The following is a 23,119-nucleotide window of genomic DNA, read 5'->3' on the forward strand; positions in this document are numbered from 1 at the left end:
CTAATTAAAAGCTTTGAGAGCTCCCCCCCCCCCCTTTCTGCGTTTCATGATCTCATATACATCAAAGTGTTCGATGATCCTGCAGATCAAAGAGACAAGGCGGGCTGTCCCTAAGGCATCCTGAAGGGGGCGCCATAAACATGTTGTTTTGTTTTTACTGCTTTTGACAGCAACTTCATGTATTTATTTTGTATTACAAATATATCTTTTGAGTGGTTTTGTTAAATGTCTCCTTTCATTTTCACCAAAGTAAAGAATATGAAGGAATTTATTTCTGTGTGCTGTGAGAATGAGATAAACAAATGAAACTGCTTTATCTTGTTACACACATTCCTAGAACCTCCAGCAGCAGATCTTCTCTCGCTGCATCTTCAGCCGGTCCCGAAGGACTCACCTTTTCCACAGAGCTTTAAGGCGAGCGGTCCGCCCAATGCAGGAAGTCCATCAAAGTCTTCCAAATGAAAGACTTTGTCTGAGGAGCCGCTGATCTCCAGCAGCTGCTTCCTGCTGGCCTCCAGCACTCCCACGGCGTAGATCTCCACCTCTCTGGCCCTCAGAGCTGAAGCTGGACCTCTGACCTCATCGATGCTCCAGAGATCTGTGATCACCACCAGGCTCTGCTTCAGGCCCGGTCGACCTCCACCGGCCGCCTCCAAATACTTGGAGACCTCGGTGAGGCTCCTTCCCAGGCGGTTCCCCCCCTCCACGGGCTGCATTCTGTCCACGGCGCCCAACATTTCCTCACTGCTGAAGTATTTGTTCAGGCCAAACTCCAGACCCCTGTTGCCACCAAGCTGCATGACGCCCACACGAACGTCATCTGGTCCGAGGGTGAACATGCTGATGACAGATTTCAACAGATCTTTCATTTTCTGGAAGTCTCTCTTGGATGAACCGGCGAAGCCGCTCGTTAGGAAGAAAACGTCCACAGGAACCTGCTGACAAGCTGCAGAGAAAGCACAAGATTCCCTCATGAGGGTCCCTGAAGGAGAGGATGTTCCTGGCTCTAGAGATACCTGCCCCCCCCTCCAAGGAAAGTACAGACAGGTGTTTATGTTCTAGGTCAGAAAAGGTCATTAAAGCTGGAACCTGGAGGAAGAACGTCTTCAGGAAAAAGCAATGTCCAAAATAAGCAAGAACAACATGGTTTCATCAAAGCTATGAAGGAGTTTGATGACTAACGATGATGTTGACATAAACACAGTTACAGCCTCCGTCCAATGAAGACCATCAATCATCCTTTCATTAGCAATCCTCATCTGTAGGTAGATGTCACCTGGATAAATGAGGACCGTCACCATTGTCTAAGGTAGAGCTGCCTTCCTAACAAACGCCACGCATGAAACTCAACAGCAGATCCAGGTTCAGGAAGGCAGGTTAGGAACTGAACTCACCTGCGGGAGCACAGATCTCTGCCAGCACGCCGTCACTGATGGACTCCAGGGCATCAAAGTGGTTGACGTAGAAGGTTCTTCTGGAGTCACCGGATATCTCCATCAGCTGAGTTTCATTGGCGTTCTTCACCCCGACGGCGAGAAGCGTGACGTCCTTCTGTCTCAAAGCTTCTGCTGGGCCTTTGACTTCGTCTGTGGCCTCTCCGCCGGTGACGACTATCAGGAACCGTGGGACCCGACGACTCGCCGTGTCCCTCTCTAAGTGAGCGTTCATGAAGGACAGAGCTCTTCCCGTGTACGCACCGCCTCCTTCCCGTCGGATTCCCAGAACAGCTTTTTCCACCGCGTCTGGGTCGGACTTCTCTGTCAGGTCAAACTCCAGAGAAGGCGAATCGGAGTATTTCACCAATCCGATTCGAACGTGCCGAGGCCCGATGTGGAAGAATGGAAGGAAGCTGATGACAAACTTTTGCGTGTCACTGAAGTCCAGCTGACTGATGCCTCCGGAGTCCTCGATGAGGAAGAAGATGTCTGCCTGGTCTGTGTCCACACACACTGAGGAGAGAAAAGGAAACGTCCGCATTCTATGGGGTTCCATTTGTGTCAAAAATATGTTTTTGGCACAAATGGAACCCACAGCATTCAGTCACTCCAGAGTTTAAACGTCCTGAACCAGGAACAGCCTAAAGACCAACCTTTCTCTGCATCTTTGGAGCTTTCTCCAGCCGTCTTCAAGCTCTCAGCGATGCCGCTACACAGGCTTCTCAGCAGCGTCTGAGTCTCTGCCACCAGACTGCTGAAATCCGCTCGGGGGAAGACATGTCTGGAAGATGGGTGACTGGCCATCTCCTCCAGTTCAGTTCGCTCGGCGTCTTTGACTCCTACGGCATAAACGGTGGTACCGGCCCGGCGCAGGGAGCTCGCTGCTTCACTCACACTGTCCTGGGATTTAGTATCCGTGATCACTATGGCAACCTTCCGGGCATTCCTCCGGCCCCTGTTTCTCTCCCTGAACATCACCTCCCGAGTTGAGTTCAAGGCAGCTCCGATTTTAGCGCCACCTTGACGGGGGGGCAGGAGACTGATGAAGTGCTCCAGTTCTGCTTTTCCGTGGAACGTATTGAGATGAGCTTCCACTCTGGGCACGTGGCTGGCGGTAACGATTCCCACTCTGACCTTGGCCTGACCGATTTCCAGGCTGTTGATGATGAAGTCCAGAAAAACGAGCAGAAAGGGGAAGTCGTCCTCTCCGGATCCTCCCGAATCGCTCAGAATGAACACAACATCAGCAGCACCGGCGCCTTCACACTCTGTCAAAGAAATGCAACATGTTTATATGATACCGAACTTCCCAGAGGAACCGGGTTCACTGATCGACAACCAACAGACGAATGATAGTCAACCGATGACTGGGTGCAGGTTCGGTTCTCGCCTTCCCTGCCCTTGTGTCAAAGTGTCTTTAGGCAAGACGGCTGAAGACGTGCAGTGTAGCGGCCAGCAGTGTGTGAATGTGAGCGTCTGTGAAGCGCTTTGGGTCTCAAAGTGAAGTAGGATACAAAGGTCATTGACCCCTGAAGAAGGTCGCAGGAGAGGAAACATCTGAGGAGTTGTTTCCATCAGAATGTTTTCTTCCTTACAGAATACGAGAAACGGCTGCTCCGAGTTTGGCTTCTTGAGGAAACAAATTCTGAGAGGAAAGAATCAAATTATAGTTTGTTTTTGGAGATAAGAAGTTTGTTATCATGAGATAATAAAAGTTGTTTTCTCCAAGAGCAGAAAACGTTTTTCCTTCTTTGGGTATCAGTAGAAAACACAACAGTTCATTGTGGAATAAAGCTGGGCAGGATCTTCACTGATGAGACACACTGACCACGACAGAGGACATGACGCTCTGAACTCACCGTGTTTGCTCTGGTTCCAACACATTCTCATTCCATGAACATTACATATCGACGTTTGTCTAAAGACCCTCTGTGTCACTTTTTGACGTTGTCCCCAACTCGTGCTGGCTGCTCCAATTAAATGAGGGGTCAAGTCAATTTGTCGATGCGGTACTGGCCGCACCCCGCCGTTCAGTCTACATCTGGTACTGGTACGCTAACCTGGTACCATAACCCTAGCCTGGTCTACGTCTGGTACTGGTACGCTAACCTGGTACCATAACCCTAGCCTGGTCTACGTCTGGTACTGGTAGGCTAACCTTGTACCATAACCCTAGTCTGGTCTACGTCTGGTACTGGTACGCTAACCTGGTACCATAACCCTAGCCTGGTCTACGTCTGGTACTGCGTCCGGAACTGGTACCGATCCACATTCGGTACCAGGTTATGGTTAGGATACTCGTTCTTGTTTTTCATAACTAATTAGACAGAGATATTTACATTAGAGGTTAATGAAATGAACAGTCCTGAAAACAAGTTTTTCATAACAACAGTATCAGTTTGATTAAATGGGAGAAATGAGGTTTTAAAGTAGATAAGATCTGAGTACACATCTACTGTACCCTCAGGTGGGATCCTTTTACTTTGAAAATATTATTACTGTGAGATTTTGTGCATTCACTCTTTGTATAGTTTACTCCATTCTTTGAAGGCCCAAAGCATCTCACAGTCCCGTTCACCCATAAACACACATCTGCACTCTGCTGGCCAACACTGGCATCAGCCTGTAGCCTCCAGGAGCCATGCGTGGTTCAGTGCCTTGTCCAAGGACACTCTGACACTTACAAGGGCAGGCAAGGCGGGAACCAAACCTGTGACCTCAGGCCAGAGGTCGACCGCTCTGCCTCTGCACAACGACTGCCCAAATCAAAAGTTCTGAAAACTTGTGTGGCTTGTAACTGTTTGATAGTTGGGCTTTCCATTTTCTAAGCAGTGTTGGGTCCAGGTTTGGGTTCTTCACAGCTTCCTACACAGAAAGGATCAGGATCAGGGTGGTCCTGATCCTCCACAGGAGCGTCAGACTTTTCCTGTCTACAGTGAGGTAGAGGACAGTAGAAATGCTCTTACCTTCACTCTGCCGTGAAACCACCCCTTTTGACGAGGAAACCTTTTGGTGCAAGTCTGCCAGGCTGAGAGAGGGAAAAACCATCCCAGAAGAGGCAAGTCCATTTATAGAGCCGGGAAACTCCATGTTGCTCATTATGCTAACACTGATTCCGAACAACTTCAGTGCTCTAGCACAGACGAATGCAGACTCATCGTGGTATAATGTGGTAACAGAATACGGTTCGTTTTCCAGCACAATGACCAGAAGCTGAGGCACTCCCAGGTGGGCTCGGCCCCCCGCCTCTGCACCGAAGAAGTGAGTCTTGGCGTACTCCAAAGCCCGGCTGAGGTTTCGCCGCTGATTGGGCGGGGACTGAAGACTGAACTTTTGAACGGCTTCCAAAGTCTCGCTTTTGGTTTCATGCTTGTTCAGAAGGAACTCGACTTCGATGTCTTGACCAAACTGAGCCAGACCGAGACGGCAGCTGGACAGACCCACATCGGTCCGGCTGATCATTTCAGAAAGCCTCTCCCTCAACTGGATAAACTCTCCCAAAGACAAACCGCTGTCCACCAAGTAGAAGATGTCTACGTACCGGTTGGTTAAAACTGGAAGAAAAAAATAAAAAATAAAGTCAGAGTTCATTCCACACAGACCCTTCCACACAGCTCCTGTGGCACATCTACGTTCCATCTCTGTCTCTGTTCTCTCTCCATCCTGTCCCTGTTCTGTCTCCTTTTAGTCCTCATTCTGTCTCTGTTTTGTCTCTGTTCTGTCTCTATTTTGTCTCTGTACTGTTTCCGGTCTGTCTTTGTTCTGTCTCTGTTCTACCCCTATTTTGTCTCAGTTCTGTCTTCATTTTGTCTCAGTTCTGTCCTAATGTTGTCTCAATTCTGTCTTCATTTTGTCTCAGTTCTGTTTCCATTTTGTCCCCATTTCATCTCCGCTCCGTCTCTGTTCTGTCTCCGTTTCAGCTTCTTCCCTCAGGAAGGCTAAAGCGTGAAGGCAGGCATGGCATCTTTGGATGAGTTTTAAGGGGACAGACTGTCTGCTCATGGGGGTCGTATGAACTAATAGAAGACAGGAACGCCTGGAATATGCCGTCATGAAGCATTGGCTGTTTGGAGGAGGTTATGGCGGCTGATAAACTGGTAAGAAGTTTCAGGTGTGACCTCCATCTGACTGACAGAACTGAAGAATTTCAAGGACGCAAAGATGAACTTCTAGTGTTTTTCTGAGAGTATCTGACAGGAAACAGCCACTCGTGTGCTGACGGTCAGAGAAAACACTGATGATTTCAGACCAGCATCATTGATCTGTCTGTTCTGACTTCAGCTCTGGGCTTTACCTTTCTTCTGATTCTCCATATAGACACACATGCTTTTGAGCAGGTCGCCAAACTGACTCTGCAGATCCTGAAAGCGTTTAATGGGGAGGATGTTATGGTGGTGGGGGGGACTGGCAATGGTCTCCAGCTTCGTCTGGTTTTTCATCTCCACCCCAATGCAGAACACCAGCACCCCGTGGTTCCTTAGCCTCCAGGCAGGTTCTTCCACGTTGTCACTGGAACCTCCATCCGTGATGAGGACGGCGATCTGCGGGACTCTTTCGCCGGCTCTGCTCCCCTCCAGTTCAGTGAAGTAACGTGTGCGAATGGAATCGAGGGCTTCGCCGGTCCAGGTTTTGCCTTTACGGTAGTACATTTGGTTGACTTTATTTAGCAGGCTTTCCTTGTCCTCATTATCTTTCAGCCCGAATTCTGGGTGAAATTTACGGCTGTACTGAGCCAGCCCCACCCGGATCTTCTGAGGGCCGATGTCAAGGCCTTTGATGATGCTTTTCAGAAACTCTTTAATCAAATCAAAGTTTTCAGAGCCAATGCTTCCAGAGCTGTCGACCAGGAAGACGATGTCACCCACCAGATCGTTCTCACACTCTGAAAAGTACGATCACACGGATAATCCTCAGAACAGACGGAAAACATTCCAGAGTTCTGCTTCGTTAGCAAAACATGAAAACTGCAGGACTGTGAACGTTCAGGTGAAAAGCTACCGACCTGTCTTCTGAGCAGACACGTCAAAGAGAACAGCTGCTATGATGAAGATCAGACATACTCTTATTCCACGCATGATGGACATCTTCTGCTTTTCAGGAAACGTCTGATCCTGACCGTCTGAAATACAGAAGAAGATGTGATGTTTCCATTCCCTCTGCAACCAGACAGGTATAAAACAATCAAACATTAGCCTGATGCTCGGGAGGGTTTTAGATGCTGACTCATCTCCAGGATTTTAGGTGAGTCATGAGTACTTTAACAGCTTCTACATTTGTATGATGCTGCAGAAAAGATCTCTGCTCTGGACTTCAGTGTGCTTGTTAACCAGAGTCTGTGCTCCAGCATCTGGATGTTCTTAGTTTACTTTTGAAGGTGGAGCCGGTAAGAGTTGTAGTCTTAAAAAGAGTCTGACCGGTAAATTAGCAGCAAACCCGGAGATTTGATCCTACTGATAAACAGTTCTATGAAAAATCTTGATATGGAAGCGAAGACACGAAACCACAGAGATGAAACCGGAGAGACAAAAAAGAAGAGACGAAACGGAAGAGACGGAACAGAAGAGATGAAACCGGAGAGACAAAAAAGAAGAGACGAAACGGAAGAGACGGAACAAAAGAGACGGAACGGAAGAGACGGAACAGAAGAGATGAAACCGGAGAGACAAAAAAGAAGAGACGAAACGGAAGAGACGGAACGGAAGAGACAAAAAAGAAGAGACGGAACAGAAGAGACGAAACCAAGAGAGGGAACCAAAGAGACGAACTACAAGCAGTCCAGCATTTTGTGAACGAAGTGTTCTGACTGGTTGGTAAGGAACTATGAGATCTCTAATATAGGATGGGGCCACACCATTCAGGGCCTTATAGGTTAACAGGAGGATTTTGAACTTGATCCTGGATTCAACTGGTAGCCTGGAACTGAAGAGACAAATTTAAAGAGACAGAACCGAAGAGAAGTTCTGGAGCTTTTCTGATTCACATCTTCACTGCAGATCCAAACTTCTACTCTCTGAGAGTTTTTCTCTCCAAACCCAAACAGAAGTTTTTTCTTCCTCCAGTAAAGATGTTTTCTCATCTCTCCTGCTGACCTCCATCAGACTTTACACTGAAGAAACCGCACTGTCTAATAAAGAAAGCAGACCCACCAGAACCTCTTCATACCTTCAGCTCTGAGATCAGGAGGCTCACACCAAACCAAACCCCGCTCTGCTTCCTGGAGAACTTCTTGGAGTCGCTTCCAGCTGCAGAACACTTCCAGGATCTCCAGAAGTGTCCACAGACCTCTGAGGAAGACTGCAGCCTCGGAGTGCAAAGCTGCACCACCGAAAACCTTCCAGAGCAGGAAGAGGAGGAGCTTCCCGAACTCCTGCAGGAGAGGAGAATGTGTGAAGAGACCACGTCCTCTCTTGATGGGAGCCAGACGTTCCCCCACACTTGATGGGTCCCTGAGGAGAACGTGGGGCGGGGCTTGCTATCAGACTTCACTGCTGGCTGCTGAAGCTGCAGCATGAAGCTTCCCTCATCTTTCACTGGATAAAGGAAATCCTGACCCCGTTTCTCTGGAAGACCAACAAGCTGAAAATGTTTACAGTCTGGAAATAACTCTGAGGATACGTCACTGCACTCGTGTCTGCAGCAGGAGCTCCGATCCTTGCAGCTGCAGACGCTCAGAGAACAGGCTGGATCCCAGCAGCTGTGAGCAGAGCTCCCCTCCAAACCACGAGGAGCAGACGTGCTCAGCAGGAGCAGCCACGATACTTCTCCCTGAAGTTTACAGGTCTCTGCTGTAGTCAGCCTGAACCGTGACTATTAGGGGGCGTGGCCTTAGATAGAAGCTCCTTTACTCTCTTCAGCAGAACATCCTGCGTTTGCAGGGAAAGGTTCAAATCCTTGGCTGTTTGCTCAATAGTTCTTCACCAGGATCCTCTCCAGAACTCTGGAGCGCAAGAACATCTACAAGCATGACTGCTCGTCTTTGCAAAGCATTGTGGGATTGGGTTGTGTTCTCTCAGAAAGGATGCTGGGGCGTTTCCTCCAGACGAGACACTTCTGGTCATTTCCCTCTGAGAGTCTCCTTTGAAGCATTTTCTGGTTCTGGTAGATCCTGTGAGCTACAGATGAATCATTTGAACACACGGGTCAAAGTCAAGGCCCGGGGGCCGGATCCGGCCCTCCGGGTAATTCTAACCGGCCCTCCAGAACATTTTATTTATTGTTATTAATGACCCGATGTTATCTTGTTCTCATTTCTAACTTGTATAATTTTGACCAAATATATTTTTATGGAGAGTAAAATATTGAAAGTTATTTAAGGTTTAAGTTGATTTATTCTGGAATAATATTCCTGACTTTTTATCATCCATAATTATGTTAAAAAGTTACAGTTTTAAAGTTTTAAAAATGGTCTTTCTGCAGCTTTTTGGACTATTTTGACATTTACTAAGATTTTAAAAATGTGTTTTGGAGTTTAGCTAATATTTTAGCTACACGCTAGCTGTTTTGGCTAATTTAGGCTTTTTTTTCAGTTTCTTAGGCTATTTTTAAGTTTAGCCATTTTTTCAGCTACATGCTACATTTTTAGCTTTTTAGGCTAATTTGGAATTTAGCTAATATTTTAGCTGGCTAACAGCTTCAGCGTTTTCAGCTTTCAGTTTCAGCATCTTCAGCTATCAGCACTAGCATCTATAAGCCATATTCAGCTGATAACATTTTCAGCTATCAGCTTCAGTGTTTTCAGCTTACAGCATTCACACTAGCATTATCACATACATATCTAGTTCATATTTATGTTAAAAAGTTACAGTTTTAAAGTTTTAAAAATGTAGTTTGATAGTGTTCAGTACGCCGCCTCATGTGTGTTTTGGGGTTTGTTCCCCTGTGTGATTGACTTTGACAGCCCTGCATTTGAATGTCTCTGCTGCCCTCTACTGGAGAAAACAGGAAGGTGCAAAGCTGCTGCAGATGTGAGAAGGGTCTACCTGCAGGCTCGGAGACCCAGCAGCGTTCTCAGGACCGCATTCTCAGGACCGCATTCTCAGGCCCCTGGCTTTCTTAACACAGCGCCCCTACTGGCTGGAGGACTAACAGCATCCTCAGGACAATTTCAGGACTTGTTTTGTGAGACAGCGCCTCCTTGCTGCTGGGTGCCGTTTATTGTTTTTTTTTTTAAATAAATGTTACTAATAGTGAGAAATGGGTATGTTTCATTCACCCTCAACTTTGATTATGACTGAATATTTCCAATGTTTTTCTTACTTTTATCTAACTACTGATAGAGAGTTGAGTCTGGTGTTTTCTAAGCTCCTGAAACTTGTCAGAAGTTGAGAGTATTGGGATCCAAAGACAGAGAGCCTGGAATGACTGCAGAATTGCTACTTTGGTGCTTAAAGTAAGCCTGTACTTCCTCCGCAAACTGAAGAGGGCTCAAGTTCCTCACCCCATCATAGAGACCTTCTACACAGGAGCCATTGAGAGCATCCTGACCAGCTGTATCACTGTGTGGTACGGAGCCTGCACTGCATCCTGCAGGAAGTCTCTGCAGCGCATTGTGAGAACACCTGAGAAGATCATTGGTGTCCCTCTCACTGACCTCTGTGACGTTTACCACTCACCCGCAAGACCATCAGGATTGCAGGTGACCCATCTCACCCATCCCAGAGCCTCTTCAACCTGCTGCCATCAGGAAGGAGACTGAAAAGTCTCCGGGCCAGAACCAGCAGGCTCAGGGACAGTTTTCTCCACTAGGACATCAGGAAACTGAACTCACTCCAGAGTCCAGACCAGGATCCAGACCAGGGTCCAGACCTGGATCCAGACCAGAGTCCAGACCAGGATCCAGACTAGGGTCCAGACCAGGGTCCAGACCAGGATCCAGACCAGGGTCCAGACCAGGGTCCAGACCAGGATCCAGACCAGGGTCCAGACCAGAGTCCAGACCAGGGTCCAGACCAGAGTCCAGATTGAGTCCAGACCAGGGTCCAGACCAGAGTCCAGACCAGGATCCAGACTATGAAGACGGTTTGGCTGAGCATCCTCTGGGAGGAACTTTGGGGAGTCACATTCCAACTTTCTCTCAAAAATGGTCATAAATCTGATAAATCTTAAGCTTTAATTCCCCCAGTTTGTGCTTCAGACGTATTTACATTTATAAAGGATTTAGATGATTCATTCTCAAACATTATTAATATTATTTCTCAGCAAATATCACTTTTCCTGCTATAAATCTAGCGGCAGCAAAGCATTTTTCCATGTTTTATATTTAATTAAATGTGTTAGAGCTCCTGGAAAACTGCAGTTTGAACAAATCATGTTTTCGTTTCCTTCTTTCTGTTTTTGTACTTTGATTCTGATTTCATTTTGTTTCTAGTGTTTGGTGATGTTGCTCATTAGATGTTGCTCTTTAGTGCAGTCCTGCTCTGTCGTTTTCCTCTGTAGAGATTGACTTGTGAAAACTACAGAAGGCACGAGCGTTTACGACACTTCCTGTCGCCACACGGCAGCAGGAAGTGAGTCTGCTGCAGTAAACGCGCGGAGTTCAGTGGATGAGAAAGGTACAAACTCTTTGTTTTATTCCGGTAATCGGTCCATTCACAAATGATTCGTCAGCAGTTTGACTTTTTTCCGCGTGCTCGTTTCCTCCGCGTGACCGCTTTGTGTTCGGTCGTTACCGGCCCGGTCCGCCGCCGGGACCCGGATGTAACCTGCGGGCTTTCCACGCCGAACCGTGAACGCAGCACGCGGTTGACCCGACAGAGAACAGGTGGTTCTGTGATGGCCGGAAGTGGCGGTTCTGGACACGTTTAGGATCGGATCCGTTCAGAAGCTGTGCAGACGTGGTCACGTGCGCGGTCAGGTCTGATGATGGATCTCCTGATCCGATGGATCTCCTGATCTGATGGATCTCATGATCTCCTCACCTGCAGTCTTCCAGCGGCTGCATTCATCCTGAAGGAGCATCTTGACAGAGGGAGCCTCACCTGAGCTACACCTGTTCCTGAGCTCCACGCCAGGTTAGTCCAGGTGAAAATAGTTTGTTCCTTTGCAGCATCTCTACCCCGGATCTTTGTGGTTGTGGTGGAGCTGTGCCGCAGCGTCCTGACGTGCCCGTGTGTCTGCAGATGGAGAACTACAGCAGAGCCCGGAGCGTGGAGCAGCCGTCCGTCTGTCCGTTCACCGGCCTCGCCGCCGACACGCCCGAGCTGCGCGTCAAAGAGGGCAGCAAGATCCGCAACCTGCTGCGCTTCGCCCTGAGCCGCATGGAGGGTAACCCCCGCGGGGGGGCGGAGGAGGACGAGGGCCGCCAGAGGAGCCACGCCCCCTGTCAGCAGATGGTCGTCACCGCCAGCGGGAAGGGTGTCTCCAAGGCCATCAGCTGCGCTGAGATCGTGAAGCGGCGGGTGAAGGGGCTCCACCAGCTGACCCGGCTGCTGCACAGCACCGTGGTGGAGGTGTGGGAGCCGCTGGAGCCCGCCGCCGGCCTGGACAGCCTGAACGTCAGCCGCAAGCTGCCCGCCGTCTGGATCCTGCTGTCCAGAGAGCCGCTGGACAGCAGCCAGCCGGGGTACCAGGCACCCGGCCACTACGACGGCCTGTGGGCCCCGCCTGCCGGCAGGGAGGACAGCAGGGAGGTCAGGTCGCAGAGACAGGGGCCCCGGAGGAAGAGAGGGGGCGGAGCAGGAGGAGGGGGCGGAGCAGGAGGCGGCAGCAGGGGAAAAGGACGACCCAGAGAGGCGGCCAAAGGATGGAGCTGATTCTGAACCGGTTTGACTGCAGTGTGAACGGGGGGAGGGGCAGAAAATAAAGATTAGCTTTCTTTTTTATACTGCCTGTTCTGTGTTAAATGTGTGTGGGCGGAGCCATTGTTTCTAAAGAAAGACTGGTCAGAATCATTGGTGACCTTTGACCCCAGAGCTGCGCCCTCTGGTGGTGTGACCGCTGCTGTTCTGTTTGTGTTTACTAATAAAGTTTGACCTCATGGTGACCTCTGTGTCTGCCGTGTTCAGAACAAACTCGGAAACAAAAAACGTTGCTGCTAAATCTGGGACAGGGGGCGTGGTCAGACCAGGAGCCTGATTCCCGTGATGGCACGGCGTGGCGTCCTGCCGGAGGATTCCTGGACAAGCCGTGGTCCTGATGACTCAGAGGCTTTTCAGGAGATCAGAACCGAGGCTGGAACGGACCAGCTGCAGCTCCCCGTGCTCCGTCCTGTTCGTGATGCTCCATCTCAGGTGTTTGGATGCAGACCTGCAGTCAGAAGGTCTTTCTCTGCGGTTTGATGTCTGCAGGGGATCCGGCGCCATCTGACCGCGCAGCTGATCCTGTTATCTCCTCAGGCGACCCCCCCGAGCTCAGCTGCTTACAGCTCAAGAGGATTACTGGATTCCTGCAGGAGCATCAGAGCAGATCCAGAGAGGAGCGGAGGATGGACCGGCTCGGAGCTGCGCTCGCCTTCAGGCTACTGCTGATCAGCTGGCTCGCTGCTGGGCCGGCGCTGGCCCGGGTCCGACACCCTCTGCCTGTTCTGTGGATGATGCCTCCTGGCTCCGGGGCTGGGGGGGGCAATCGGACTGCCGGCATCGTCTCAGCTGTTGAACTGGCTCTGCAGGACTTGGAGAAACAACCGGTGCCGCTGGGAAACTACCAGATCCAGATGCAGCCGCTGGACTCCCCGGTGGGTCCGGACCCGAATCGAGACATTTCAGACGAGATTCATTCAGGGGCAGACGAGACTTCACTACAGAGAAGCAAAACGGCAGAGAATTCTCTTGAGAGTCAGTTTGTCTGTGATCGGCACTTTTGAAGATCGTCTTTACGTTTGTAACTTCCAAGACTCTGATCTGTGGGTCAGGGACCGCTTCAGAAACTGTTTCAGGGACCACTTCAGAAACTGTTTCAGATACCACTTCAGAAACTGTTTCAGGGACCGCTTCAGAAACTGTTTCAGGGACCGCTTCAAAAACTGTTTCAGGGACCACTTCAGAAACTGCTTCAGAAACTGTTTCAGGAACCGCTTCAGAAACTGCGTCAGAAACTGTTTCAGGGACCACTTTTAAAACTGTTTCAGATACCGCTTCAGAAACTGTTTCAGATACCGATTCAGAAACTGTTTCAGAGACCGCTTCAAAAACTGTTTCAGGGACCACTTCAAAAACTGTTTCAGGGACCACTTCAGAAACTGTTTCAGGGACCACTTCAGAAACTGTTTCAGGGGCCGCTTCAGAAACTGTTTCAGAAACTGCGTCAGAAACTGTTTCAGATACCGCTTCAGAAACTGTTTCAGATACCGATTCAGAAACTGTTTCAGAGACCACTTCAGAAACTGTTTCAGGGACCACTTCAGAAACTGTTTCAGGGACCACTTCAGAAACTGTTTCAGAAACTGCGTCAGAAACTGTTTCAGGGACAACTTCAGGGAGCGTTTCAGGGACCGCTTCATGGAACTTTCTTAGAACTGTGCTAGGAACCATTTTAGGGACAGTTTCAGTAAACACTTGGGGATAGTTCAGGGATCATTTCATGACCTGCTTCAAAGACAGCTTCAGACTCCCTGAGACGTTTTCTGGAACGTTTCACCAACGACTTCAAAGACAGTTTCAGGGAATGTTTCCGACCTTGTTCAGGACCAGGAGTTTTGCAGACACTGTGATCCATCCAAGCTCCTCATTACTCTGTGCCGTCTTTGTTTCAGTGTGACCCTGCTAGAGCGATCAAAGCTCTGTTTGACACTCTGTGGGCGGGGCCCAGGTATTTACTGCTGTTTGGAGGGGCGTGTCCACCTGTGATGGCGCTCTTGGCCCGCTCTCTGCCAGCTCTTTCCCTGGTCCAGGTGAGCCTGACCTCACTGCTGTCACATGACCTTCACACAGAAACCTTCAGTTTTGTTTCCTCCTCTGATGTCTCAGGTGTCCTTCACCGCCACGCCCCCCAGCCTTTCCAACAGGAAGTGGTACGGGAACCTGTGGAGCACAGCGCCGTCAGAGCGAGGCGTGAACCAGGCCACCATAAAGCTGCTGCAGCGCTTCAGGTGGAGGAGAGTCGGCGTGATCGCGCAGGAGCCATTCTTTGAGGTGCATGTTGGAGAAGAAAAACCTTCATTTAATCCCACGCTTCTGTCAGTCTGACCGCGGTGGAGCTCTGGTCAAAGGTCGACTGCGGTGGAGCTCTGGTCAAAGGTCGACCGCGGTGGAGCTCTGGTCAAAGGTCGACCGCGGTGGAGCTCTGGTCAAAGGTCGACCGCGGTGGAGCTCTGGTCAAATGTTGACCGCGGTGGAGCTCTGGTCAAAGGTTGACCGCGGTGGAGCTCTGGTCAAAGGTTGACCGCGGTGGAGCTCTGGTCAAAGGTCGACCGCGGTGGAGCTCTGGTCAAAGGTTGACCGCGGTGGACCTCTGGTCAAAGGTTGACCGCGGTGGAGCTCTGGTCAAAGGTTGACCGCGGTGGAGCTCTGGTCAAAGGTTGACCGCGGTGGAGCTCTGGTCAAATGTTGACCAAACAGCCGACCACACGCTAAGCATCCAGAATCTCTTCCTGGTTCCATCTCTCGGCAGGTGAAGGACGACCTGGTCCGGCAGCTGCAGAAGGTCGGCATCCGTCTGGCGGCTGCAGAAGGTTTCTCTGAGGATGCCTGCGGCGGCCTGAAGAAGCTGAAGGTACAGAAGGACCTCCGGGTCACAGAGACGTGGCGATTGTTGGCTCTGACAGGTTGTTCCTTGCAGGATGAAGATGTCCGCATCATCGTCGGATTCTTCCGTGAAGACTTTGCGTCGGAGGTTTTCTGCTGCGTGAGTTTCATCAGAACATCAGACCAAAAACGCTGAACCGGCAGCTTCAGTCCAGAGTTTCTGAGGGTCGTTTTTCACCATCTATGAAGCTGCAGTCCAGCAGCTCCTGTCCGTACCGTCGGTACAGAAACACGGACCGGTTCTGCTGGACCTGCTTTCACCACAGACGTCAGGTTTTCTTCTGAAGACGATGGAACCTTCCAGAGGAGAAGACGCTGCTGTTTCCAGCATCCGGATCTTCCTCCATGTTTGGGGTTGAAATCTCTTCAGATGAAAACTGACATCATGAAAGCTCAGGAGTTTGGACTTTATGACCATAGGAACCTTAAGAGCGTGAGGTGATTGGTCGGTGGGAGACTATGACTCCGCCTGGGATGTGGCGTAACCATGACAGCTGTGAGGAGACGGTGTCGCTCAGAGATCAGAGGGTTTCGGAGGAAGATGTTCCCCTGGATCCCCCTCCGGTCCGTCCACACTCGTTAAAGCCGTTACCATGGCGACCTGCCCAAACACCACCTCAGCGCATACATACGACCTTTACCTGTGTTTGGAGAACGTTTCTGGCATGTGTGGCGTTGCTATGACAACGGAGGATCTGAGCAGAACCTTCAGCATCATCAGGTTGTTCGGTTCTTCTCTCCTGAACCGACTGGACTCCCTGTAAAACTACTCAGGTTCAGTGAATGCAGCTCGATGGTGGGATGTTCGGCCCAGTTCTGTGGCGGTTCTGTCACAGAACCGCCACAGAACTGGGCCGAACACTGGAGAAAGTCTGTTTATGTTGCGTTCAGGCATACAGGCAGAACCTGTTCGGCGCTCGGTACCAGTGGATTGTGGCTGGTGGGGGAGCGGCGGGATGGAGGCACTCAGCCTGCGCAGCCAGCAGTCTGCAGACGGCTGCAGACGGGTCCTTCAGGGTGCAGGTCGACACGCCGGGACGGGTCAGAACCTCTCCTCACCCCTTCAGAACCTGAAGGCTCGTTAAGGTCTTTCAACAAGGGGTCTCCCTCCCTCCACAGACTCCTCAGGAATATCAGGACTCTTACCGCCGCCGGCTGAGCCAGGAAGGGTCAACCTTCCACCCGTACGCCTACGATGCAGTGTGGGTCGCTGCCAAGGCTCTGAGTCAGGCGATGGAGGCAGTGAGACAGCGGGAGAGGTACCAGAGGAACGCCACGCTCGGAGAGGAGGAGGTGGTGAAGATGCTGCTCGGAGCCGTCAAGAACACACGCTTCGACGGCGTCACCGTGAGTTCCTGAACCGCATTCCACCTGCACCACCTCACCTGCAGACACTCCGCCTGCAAACTCTCCACCTGCAGACACTCCACCTGCGACACTCCACCTGCACTGCATCACCTGCAGACACTCCACTTGCAGACACTCCACCTGCACTGCATCACCTGCAGACACTCCACCTGCAGACACTCCACCTGCAGACTCTCCACCTGCAGACTCTCCACCTAAAGACTCTCCACCTGCAGACACTCCACCTAAAAACTCTCCACCTAAAGACACTCCATCTGCAGACACTCCACCTGCAGACACTCCACCTGCACCGCCTCATCTGCAGACACTCCACCTAAAGACTCTCCACCTAAAGACACTCCATCTGCAGACTCTCCACCTGCACCGAATCATCTGCAGACTCTCCACCTGCAGACACTCCACCTGCAGACATGAGACATGAGAGAAGATCTCATGATTAGACTCCGCCTCTGCAGCAGAGCAGGTTCGGCAGAGACCTCAGACGCTGAGGAGACCAGAGGACCATCATGGTCCATCTGACTGACAGCAACGGTCCACCGGACCCGAGCAGACGGGATCTTCATGAACAACGGCAGTGCTGATGCAGGCAGGATGGCGCTCTGCAGGAGAACATCTGCAGACGGCAGAGACGATGTTCTTTAGAGCAGGGGTCCCCAAACCACGGCCCGCGGGCCGGATCTGGCCCACCTCCACATTTAGCCCAGCGTCTGAACAATCTCAGAGACGCATGATTTGTTTTTGTGGTTAATCTCACTTTGAAATTGTTTGCTAGCAGAAACAATAAAATCCCAGACAGAAATGCTAACACTAAAATACAATCGTTTCATATTTGGGGAATAATCTATTTTCTCTTAAAGTTTGCTTCATTTATGCCCCCCCCCCCCAAAATGACCGTAACATAAATACAGAGTCTTATTTTGGAAAGGATGTGCGGCTCAACTGGAGAAATCAACCCAAACGGCTCTTTAAGGGTTAAAGGCTGCAGACCGCTGCAGTTCTGGCAGAACCATCAGAGCTGGAAGCTTCAACTGTATCTGGACCCGACGGCCCAACCCTCCATGTGATGAACGACGGGTACCGTCCTGACCTCACCCTCTGTGTTCTGTTCAGGGTCCGGTTCTGTTTCGGAACGGGGAGAGAATGACCACCATCCACCTGATCCAGGTTCAAGGTGAGGAGCCGCTTCCTGACGCTGCGTCTGAGGGGCGGCAGCTGAGCGCGTCTGTGTCTCCAGGCGGCGGCGGCGTGGCGGTGGGCGAGTTCAACACCAGCACCCAGCAGCTCCGCCTCAACAACCAGCTGCTCAGGTTCTCAGGTCAGCAGGAACGGTCCACTTTTGGTTCTGGACCATCGAGAGATCCTCAGAACTGGAGAGTTCAGCTGAACATCAAACTTAAATCTTTTTAGTTTTCAGTCATTTGATGTTTTATGAAATGTCTAAATCCCTGATGTGACCTTAGTTACGGTTCTGGAGGTTCTTCTAAAACGGGTCAGTCTGCAGTCTCTCAAACTGATGATGCTCCAAACATGTAAATAACCAGCCAATCACAGGAAGCCCAGCCCCCGTCCTCCTGCAGACAGGGCGGAGCCGGCAGGCCGAGCGCTTCCCCTCCCACCTTTCGTCTCCTGCCGTCTCTGGTTCTGGTGGGTTGGACTCTAACGACCGCTTGCTGCAGCAGGTTCTGGACCAGCCAGAGACCAGCCGGTCCTCCTCGTGGAGCAGCGTCTGGTCAGCCTCCCTCTGTACGTCGCTCTGTCGTCGGCTGCAGGAGGAACCATCTTCATCACGCTGACGGCCCTCCTCTTCGTCATCATCAACCGCAGACGCTGGTCCGTGTCCTGCAGCTTCAGCTGAAAGGTCAGAGGTCACAGGCTGAGGTGTCTGTCTGCCTGCAGGCGGAGGATCTCCGGCGGTTCCTCCCAGGACCTGCTGCTCCTGCTGGGCCTCCTGCTCTCCTCCTCCTCGGTGCCTCTCTCCGGTCTGGATGGAGCCTCGCTGTCCGAGTGGACCTTAGAGACCCTCTGCTCCGTGAGTCCCGCTCGCCTTCAGAACTCGTGGCCTGGTGAGCTCTGTGGTTCCGTCACAGAAGTCCAGTCTTCTCCCGGTTCTGTAGGCCCATCTGTGGACCCTCTCAGCGGGACACGCCGTGACCTTCGCTGTGCTTCTCATCAGAACCTGGAGGGTCTACTGCCAGAAGGTTCACGAGAGTCCGCTGGTTCTGTGGGTTCTGTAGACGGTCCAGATGTTTCAGGGATCTTCTGTTCCTGCAGCTGCAGAAGGAACCGGACTGGATCCTGATCTGGGTTCTCCTGCCGGATGTGTTTGTTCTGACCTCCTGGCAGATCCTGGACCCCCTCAGGCGGGTGGAGCTTCAGCATCAGTCAGAGGTCAGTGTCCGCTCAGGTGACCGAGAGCAGAGAGGATGATGGGAAATGTAGTTCATGTGGAAAAGCTGAAGGCTAACCCTAGCGTGTTTGTCCTGGAGAGCTGGTGTTCTGAGGAGAACCTGGGGGGTGAGGAGACGAACTTAGAACACAGAGCAGCAGCAGGGGGCGCTCCCTCTGAACCCGTTTTTCTGATGTTTCAGAGCCATCCTGCAGATCCGGACCTCATCACTCGGCCGTTCTCCAAACACTGCGGCAGCGGCAACATGGAGCTGTGGCTCACCGCCGCCTTCGGGTTCAAGGCCCCCCTGCTGGTGAGCGAGCGGCGCCGCCCCAGAGCGTGCTGCTTCAGGCATGCAGGTTGAAGCAGGGTCCCCAAACTCCACAACTTTCTCCCTCATGGATGTGGGGCCGGGTCAGTCTGTGGACTAGGGCTGCCACGATTAGTCGATTAGTCGCGACTACGCCGCCACCAACTATTTTGGTCGTGGAAGCGTCGTTTTCTGTTTGTGTTTTCCTTGTTTTGATCTCCAAACTACGATGCGCGCCTTCTAATGCCGGGTCTGCCGTTCTCTTCACGCATGCGCAGTGATGCTAATGAGGTCAGCAGTGATGTTGAGTGATGCTAAGCTAACATCAGCGCTAACACAGCTAGCTCCACCGCGGCTGTCATTACTGCGCTGTTTGGAGATGAACCAGAAGATCTGCAGGGGGGGTGCGAGCGCCATCAACTGCTGACGCACCACGTGTCGCTGCTGCAGTTTCCCGGGCAAACGTTAGGAGATCCGATTGATGGTAAGACGTACTAATGTTCTCTCGGTGAACCGTCTGGAACCGACATTAACGGGAGGGAGATCAACGTGATAAAACTGTCTCAAATGAACTCTAGCTTTTTTATCTGCTATTAAAAGTCCCACATGGAGGAAACAGATTATTATTTTACTTTGGAATGGGGTCCAACATGAGTTTTGTCAAAGAATGGCAGAAACTCAGCATTTCTCCACCAAAGTCCCGCCCACCGCTGTTGTGAGAGGCGAGCATCAGAGCAGACAGACACGCCCCCTTCACCTGAGAGCAGATTCCAGCCGAGCAGGCCTGAAATCCAGCTGGATCAAACTTCTCCCTAAAAACTTTTCTGTTATTCCTCGCAAAAACAAAATGGATGAGAAAAAATTTCAAAAATAGAATTCCAGGAAAAATGTCAAACGGACAGCAGTGGTCTTAGTAGATGCATTTTTATTTTGGGATGCCTGGAATCTGAAACCACACAGACTGATCACTGTCTGGATGACAAAGATCTCATCATTGATCTGTGAGATCTGTTCTATTAACACAAACTCTTCACATGTGGCCCAAATGAGGAATCTGGGAATTTCACCTGGAATTCTTTTTACATATTTTCATTCAAAAATGTGTTGATTAGTTTGTTGACTAAATTCATTGTTTTATTTTTTAATGAAATTCCACATAAAACCTTCATTCTATGCTGTAAAAACATTCCGTTAAACATTTTTGGGGTTTCCACAGCAAAATGAATCCCATTTTTCCAGACAGAATGTTCTGTTTTCTTGATGTTATGTCCAGTGTGTGAATAGACATGGACAGAATACAGGGAGTGTACTGACAGCACTGGGGCAGTGGGTCAAACTGGACCTGGGCTCCTTCTGGATGGTTGTCTCAGAGGAGGACCATCATCTAGCACTGAGGGCTGTTAAAGTCCTTCTTCCTTCACAACCACATACCTGTGAATCCGGATTCTCCACTGTGGCCACTAAGACCACAGCTGGCAGCCGACTCGGAGCATCACTGGAGGTTAAGAGTGAGCCTTCCCCCATCCCACCCAGACTGGATGTGATCGTGTCTCAGAGACAGACAAGTGTCTCATTAAGAGCTGAACATGAAGTGGGACTAGTAGCATGTTAAAAACAGACTGTTGTTGTTAATGTCACAGATTTGGAGAGAAATATCTTGTACAAAAATAAAGACTACTAATTTGTCAAGTTGATCAGCAGGTTAGTTATAAGGTAATCTTAATTAGCAGTTTATTTAAATGTCATTTACAATTTATTTAATTTGAAATATTAAACTTATTTTTAGTGTACTTGTTTTATTACTACACAATTTTATTGATCAAAATGCCTTATAAATATTTTTGGAATTATAATTGTGTTGAGCATGACATCCATGTTTTACCTGTTCAGTGTGAATATAAATGTCAGATGATCACATTGTATCATTTTTTCCCCACGAGATTTTACTTGGATAAACCATAAATTGACTTAATTCAACTATTAAATACAGATCAAACAAGATGTGGATCAATTTAAATTAGTATGTTAACATTTGAATGGGCCTCGAGTCCCTTTGTACTGGGAACATTGGGCCCCAGGGTCAAAAAGGTTAAGAACCTCTGCTGTAAAAATACTTTTATTTGGTTTTCTGTAGTTGATTCAGATGACCTCGTTTGATCTAAGTCTCGTTTTAATGCCAGAAACAAATGAAGGAGAAAACCTGCAGATTCATTAATAAACTATTGTCTTTATTTTAGTTAGCATGTAGCTTAAACACTTCAAGCTTAAAGATAATGATGGTTAAGATGAGTGTTTTACTTCCAGAACGAACCGATTAGTCGACTAATCGAAAAAAATAATCGGAGATTAGTCGACTATTGAAATAATCGTTTGTAGCAGTTCTACTGTAGACTATGAGAAAAAGTCTTTTCTGTTAGAAGTTCAGACTGCCATTGATGCTAACGGCGTTTTCTGTTAGCAAAACTCTATTTTGCTAGCAGTGTTAGCAAACAATCTCAAAGCCAGATTGGAGAAAAAATACTGAGTCGCTGATATTGTTTTAGGGGCCAAATGTGGTGGTGGGCGGGATCCGGCCCGCGGGCCGTACTTTGGTTGGACCTGAGGGTTAACCCAGCAGAGGTCAAACCCACCACCACCCCGCTCCTGTGGAGGCTCACGCCGTCTCCGTCTGCTCTGCAGGGGCTGGGATGTTTCCTCGCCTGGAGCATCAGGTCGGCGGACGCGGCTAAACCGCTCACCTTCAGCATGTTTGCTCTGAGCGCGCTCAGTGCGTCCGGCGTGTCGGGGTCGCTGCTGACCTCCCACAATCCTCCGCTTCAGTTCTGCCTGAGCAGCCTCCTCATCCTCAGCGGATCCCTCCTCCTCCTGGGGGCTCTGCTGGGACCGCAGGTCAGTCTGGCAAATCCGGGATCCCCCACCCTGAGATCTCTGGGGATTCCCTCTGAGCCTGGGGGATCTGTGTTTGCAGATCTGCGTGGCGGTCCGGGGGGACGTGGAGGTGCAGCTGCCCTCAGAGCTCCAGGAGGAGGTTTCAGAGGAGGAAGACCAGCTGAGGAGGAGGAACCAGCAGCTGAAGAGTCAAAGTGCTCAGGTGCAGACCAGAAGGAAGCTCCGCCTCTGAAGCAGAAAGTCTGAGTTTGGTTGATCTTCAGGGAAATGAGGATCTTTGTCTTCTGCTCTGCAGCTGGACGTCCAGATTGAAACCATCAGCATGCAGCTCTCAGAGATGACGGAAGACGCGGCTGGAGAGCAGCAGAGTAATCAGATGAAGCCTCATTTCTGAGGAGCAAAGACTCTGACTTCTTCATCAAGCGCCTCTCTTCTTCCTCCAGCAGCTTCTGGAGGATCTTCTGCAGTGAAGACCCATGAAGTTCAGCTCTGCGCTCTGAAGGCCTCCAGCTTCTGCAGCATCAACTCCCCTGAACAGTGAGTCTTCCTCAGGATGAAGAGCCCCTCCCACTCCAGGAGTGACCTCTCTGTCATGTTTCAGGGTGAGCCGCCGTCTGTCCGTCCAGCTGCCCATCCTCCATCATGCTTACCTGCCGGTCGTCGGCGGCGTCAGATCCAGCAGCTCCAGTCTGTCCGGCTGCCAGGAAGCGCCAGCCCTCCGCTATAACAACTTCCTGTGAGCTGTGGCGCCGTTCCTGCAGGAACCGAAGCAGAAGAACATCCAGCAGTTTTATGTCCTGATGAATAAACACGTTCACACAACGTTAAACTGAGTCCAGACGTGGAGACTTCCTCTTTCTCATCTGCCAGCAAAAACAGTTCCATGAAAGGTTTCTGCCTGCAGGCCTAACAGCAGTTCGGAGTACCTGGCCTTCTTGGTGTCTCCTGGAGGGGTACTAAAAAGTGCCCAAACGGGGGACTCCATCGTCCTCCTGGGGGACTTCAATGCCCACATGGACAATGACAGTGGCACCTGGAGGGGCGTGATTGG

At 50.4% G+C, this 23,119-nt stretch overlaps 4 protein-coding genes across 10 annotated transcripts in view; 2 read left to right on the forward strand and 2 right to left on the reverse strand.

The window, feature by feature from the left end:
• The window catches only part of LOC112136679 (collagen alpha-6(VI) chain), a gene marked incomplete in the record, with an annotated part of 33,504 nt that extends 25,613 nt beyond the window's left edge, over positions 1–7,891 (reverse strand). The window contains 7 exon segments of the mRNA XM_024258552.2: positions 395–946; positions 1,395–1,949; positions 2,090–2,704; positions 4,403–4,990; positions 5,731–6,318; positions 6,439–6,555; positions 7,599–7,891. Coding sequence (XP_024114320.2) covers positions 395–946; positions 1,395–1,949; positions 2,090–2,704; positions 4,403–4,990; positions 5,731–6,318; positions 6,439–6,520 — 2,980 coding nt within the window.
• Positions 1–23,119, reverse strand: part of sostdc1a (sclerostin domain containing 1a) — a 441,057-nt gene that overhangs the window by 353,312 nt on the left and 64,626 nt on the right. The gene's annotated exons all lie outside the window — the stretch shown is intronic.
• On the forward strand, positions 10,834–12,417 carry rpp25l (ribonuclease P/MRP 25 subunit-like). 4 transcript variants are annotated; one of them, XM_036215804.1, is made up of 3 exons: positions 10,834–10,987; positions 11,360–11,456; positions 11,555–12,417. In XM_036215804.1, the coding sequence occupies exon 3, from the start codon at positions 11,555–11,557 to the stop codon at positions 12,185–12,187; it is 633 nt and encodes a 210-aa protein (XP_036071697.1). In that variant the 5' UTR covers positions 10,834–10,987; positions 11,360–11,456; the 3' UTR covers positions 12,188–12,417. The 4 variants fall into 4 exon arrangements, with proteins under 4 accessions (XP_036071697.1, XP_036071696.1, XP_036071698.1 ...); XM_036215803.1 differs by having other exon boundaries at positions 11,360–11,446; XM_036215805.1 differs by lacking the exon at positions 10,834–10,987 and adding an exon at positions 10,994–11,284.
• LOC112136588 (gamma-aminobutyric acid type B receptor subunit 2) lies at positions 12,552–22,901 on the forward strand. Of its 4 annotated transcripts, none has more exons than XM_024258374.2 (19): positions 12,552–13,107; positions 14,125–14,262; positions 14,339–14,503; positions 14,982–15,083; positions 15,150–15,215; positions 16,007–16,156; positions 16,235–16,462; positions 17,594–17,654; positions 17,718–17,798; positions 18,163–18,313; positions 18,380–18,512; positions 18,598–18,681; positions 18,755–18,871; positions 19,072–19,182; positions 21,859–22,068; positions 22,148–22,270; positions 22,364–22,436; positions 22,512–22,605; positions 22,670–22,901. In XM_024258374.2, exons 1-19 carry the CDS (start codon positions 12,673–12,675, stop codon positions 22,806–22,808), a joined length of 2,661 nt encoding a protein of 886 aa, XP_024114142.1. In that variant the 5' UTR covers positions 12,552–12,672; the 3' UTR covers positions 22,809–22,901. The 4 variants fall into 4 exon arrangements, with proteins under 4 accessions (XP_024114142.1, XP_024114143.1, XP_024114146.1 ...); XM_024258375.2 differs by having other exon boundaries at positions 22,515–22,605; XM_024258378.2 differs by lacking the exon at positions 19,072–19,182.

This window comes from Oryzias melastigma, linkage group LG16 (assembly GCF_002922805.2).
Source record: "Oryzias melastigma strain HK-1 linkage group LG16, ASM292280v2, whole genome shotgun sequence".
Taxonomy (NCBI): domain Eukaryota; kingdom Metazoa; phylum Chordata; class Actinopteri; order Beloniformes; family Adrianichthyidae; genus Oryzias; species Oryzias melastigma.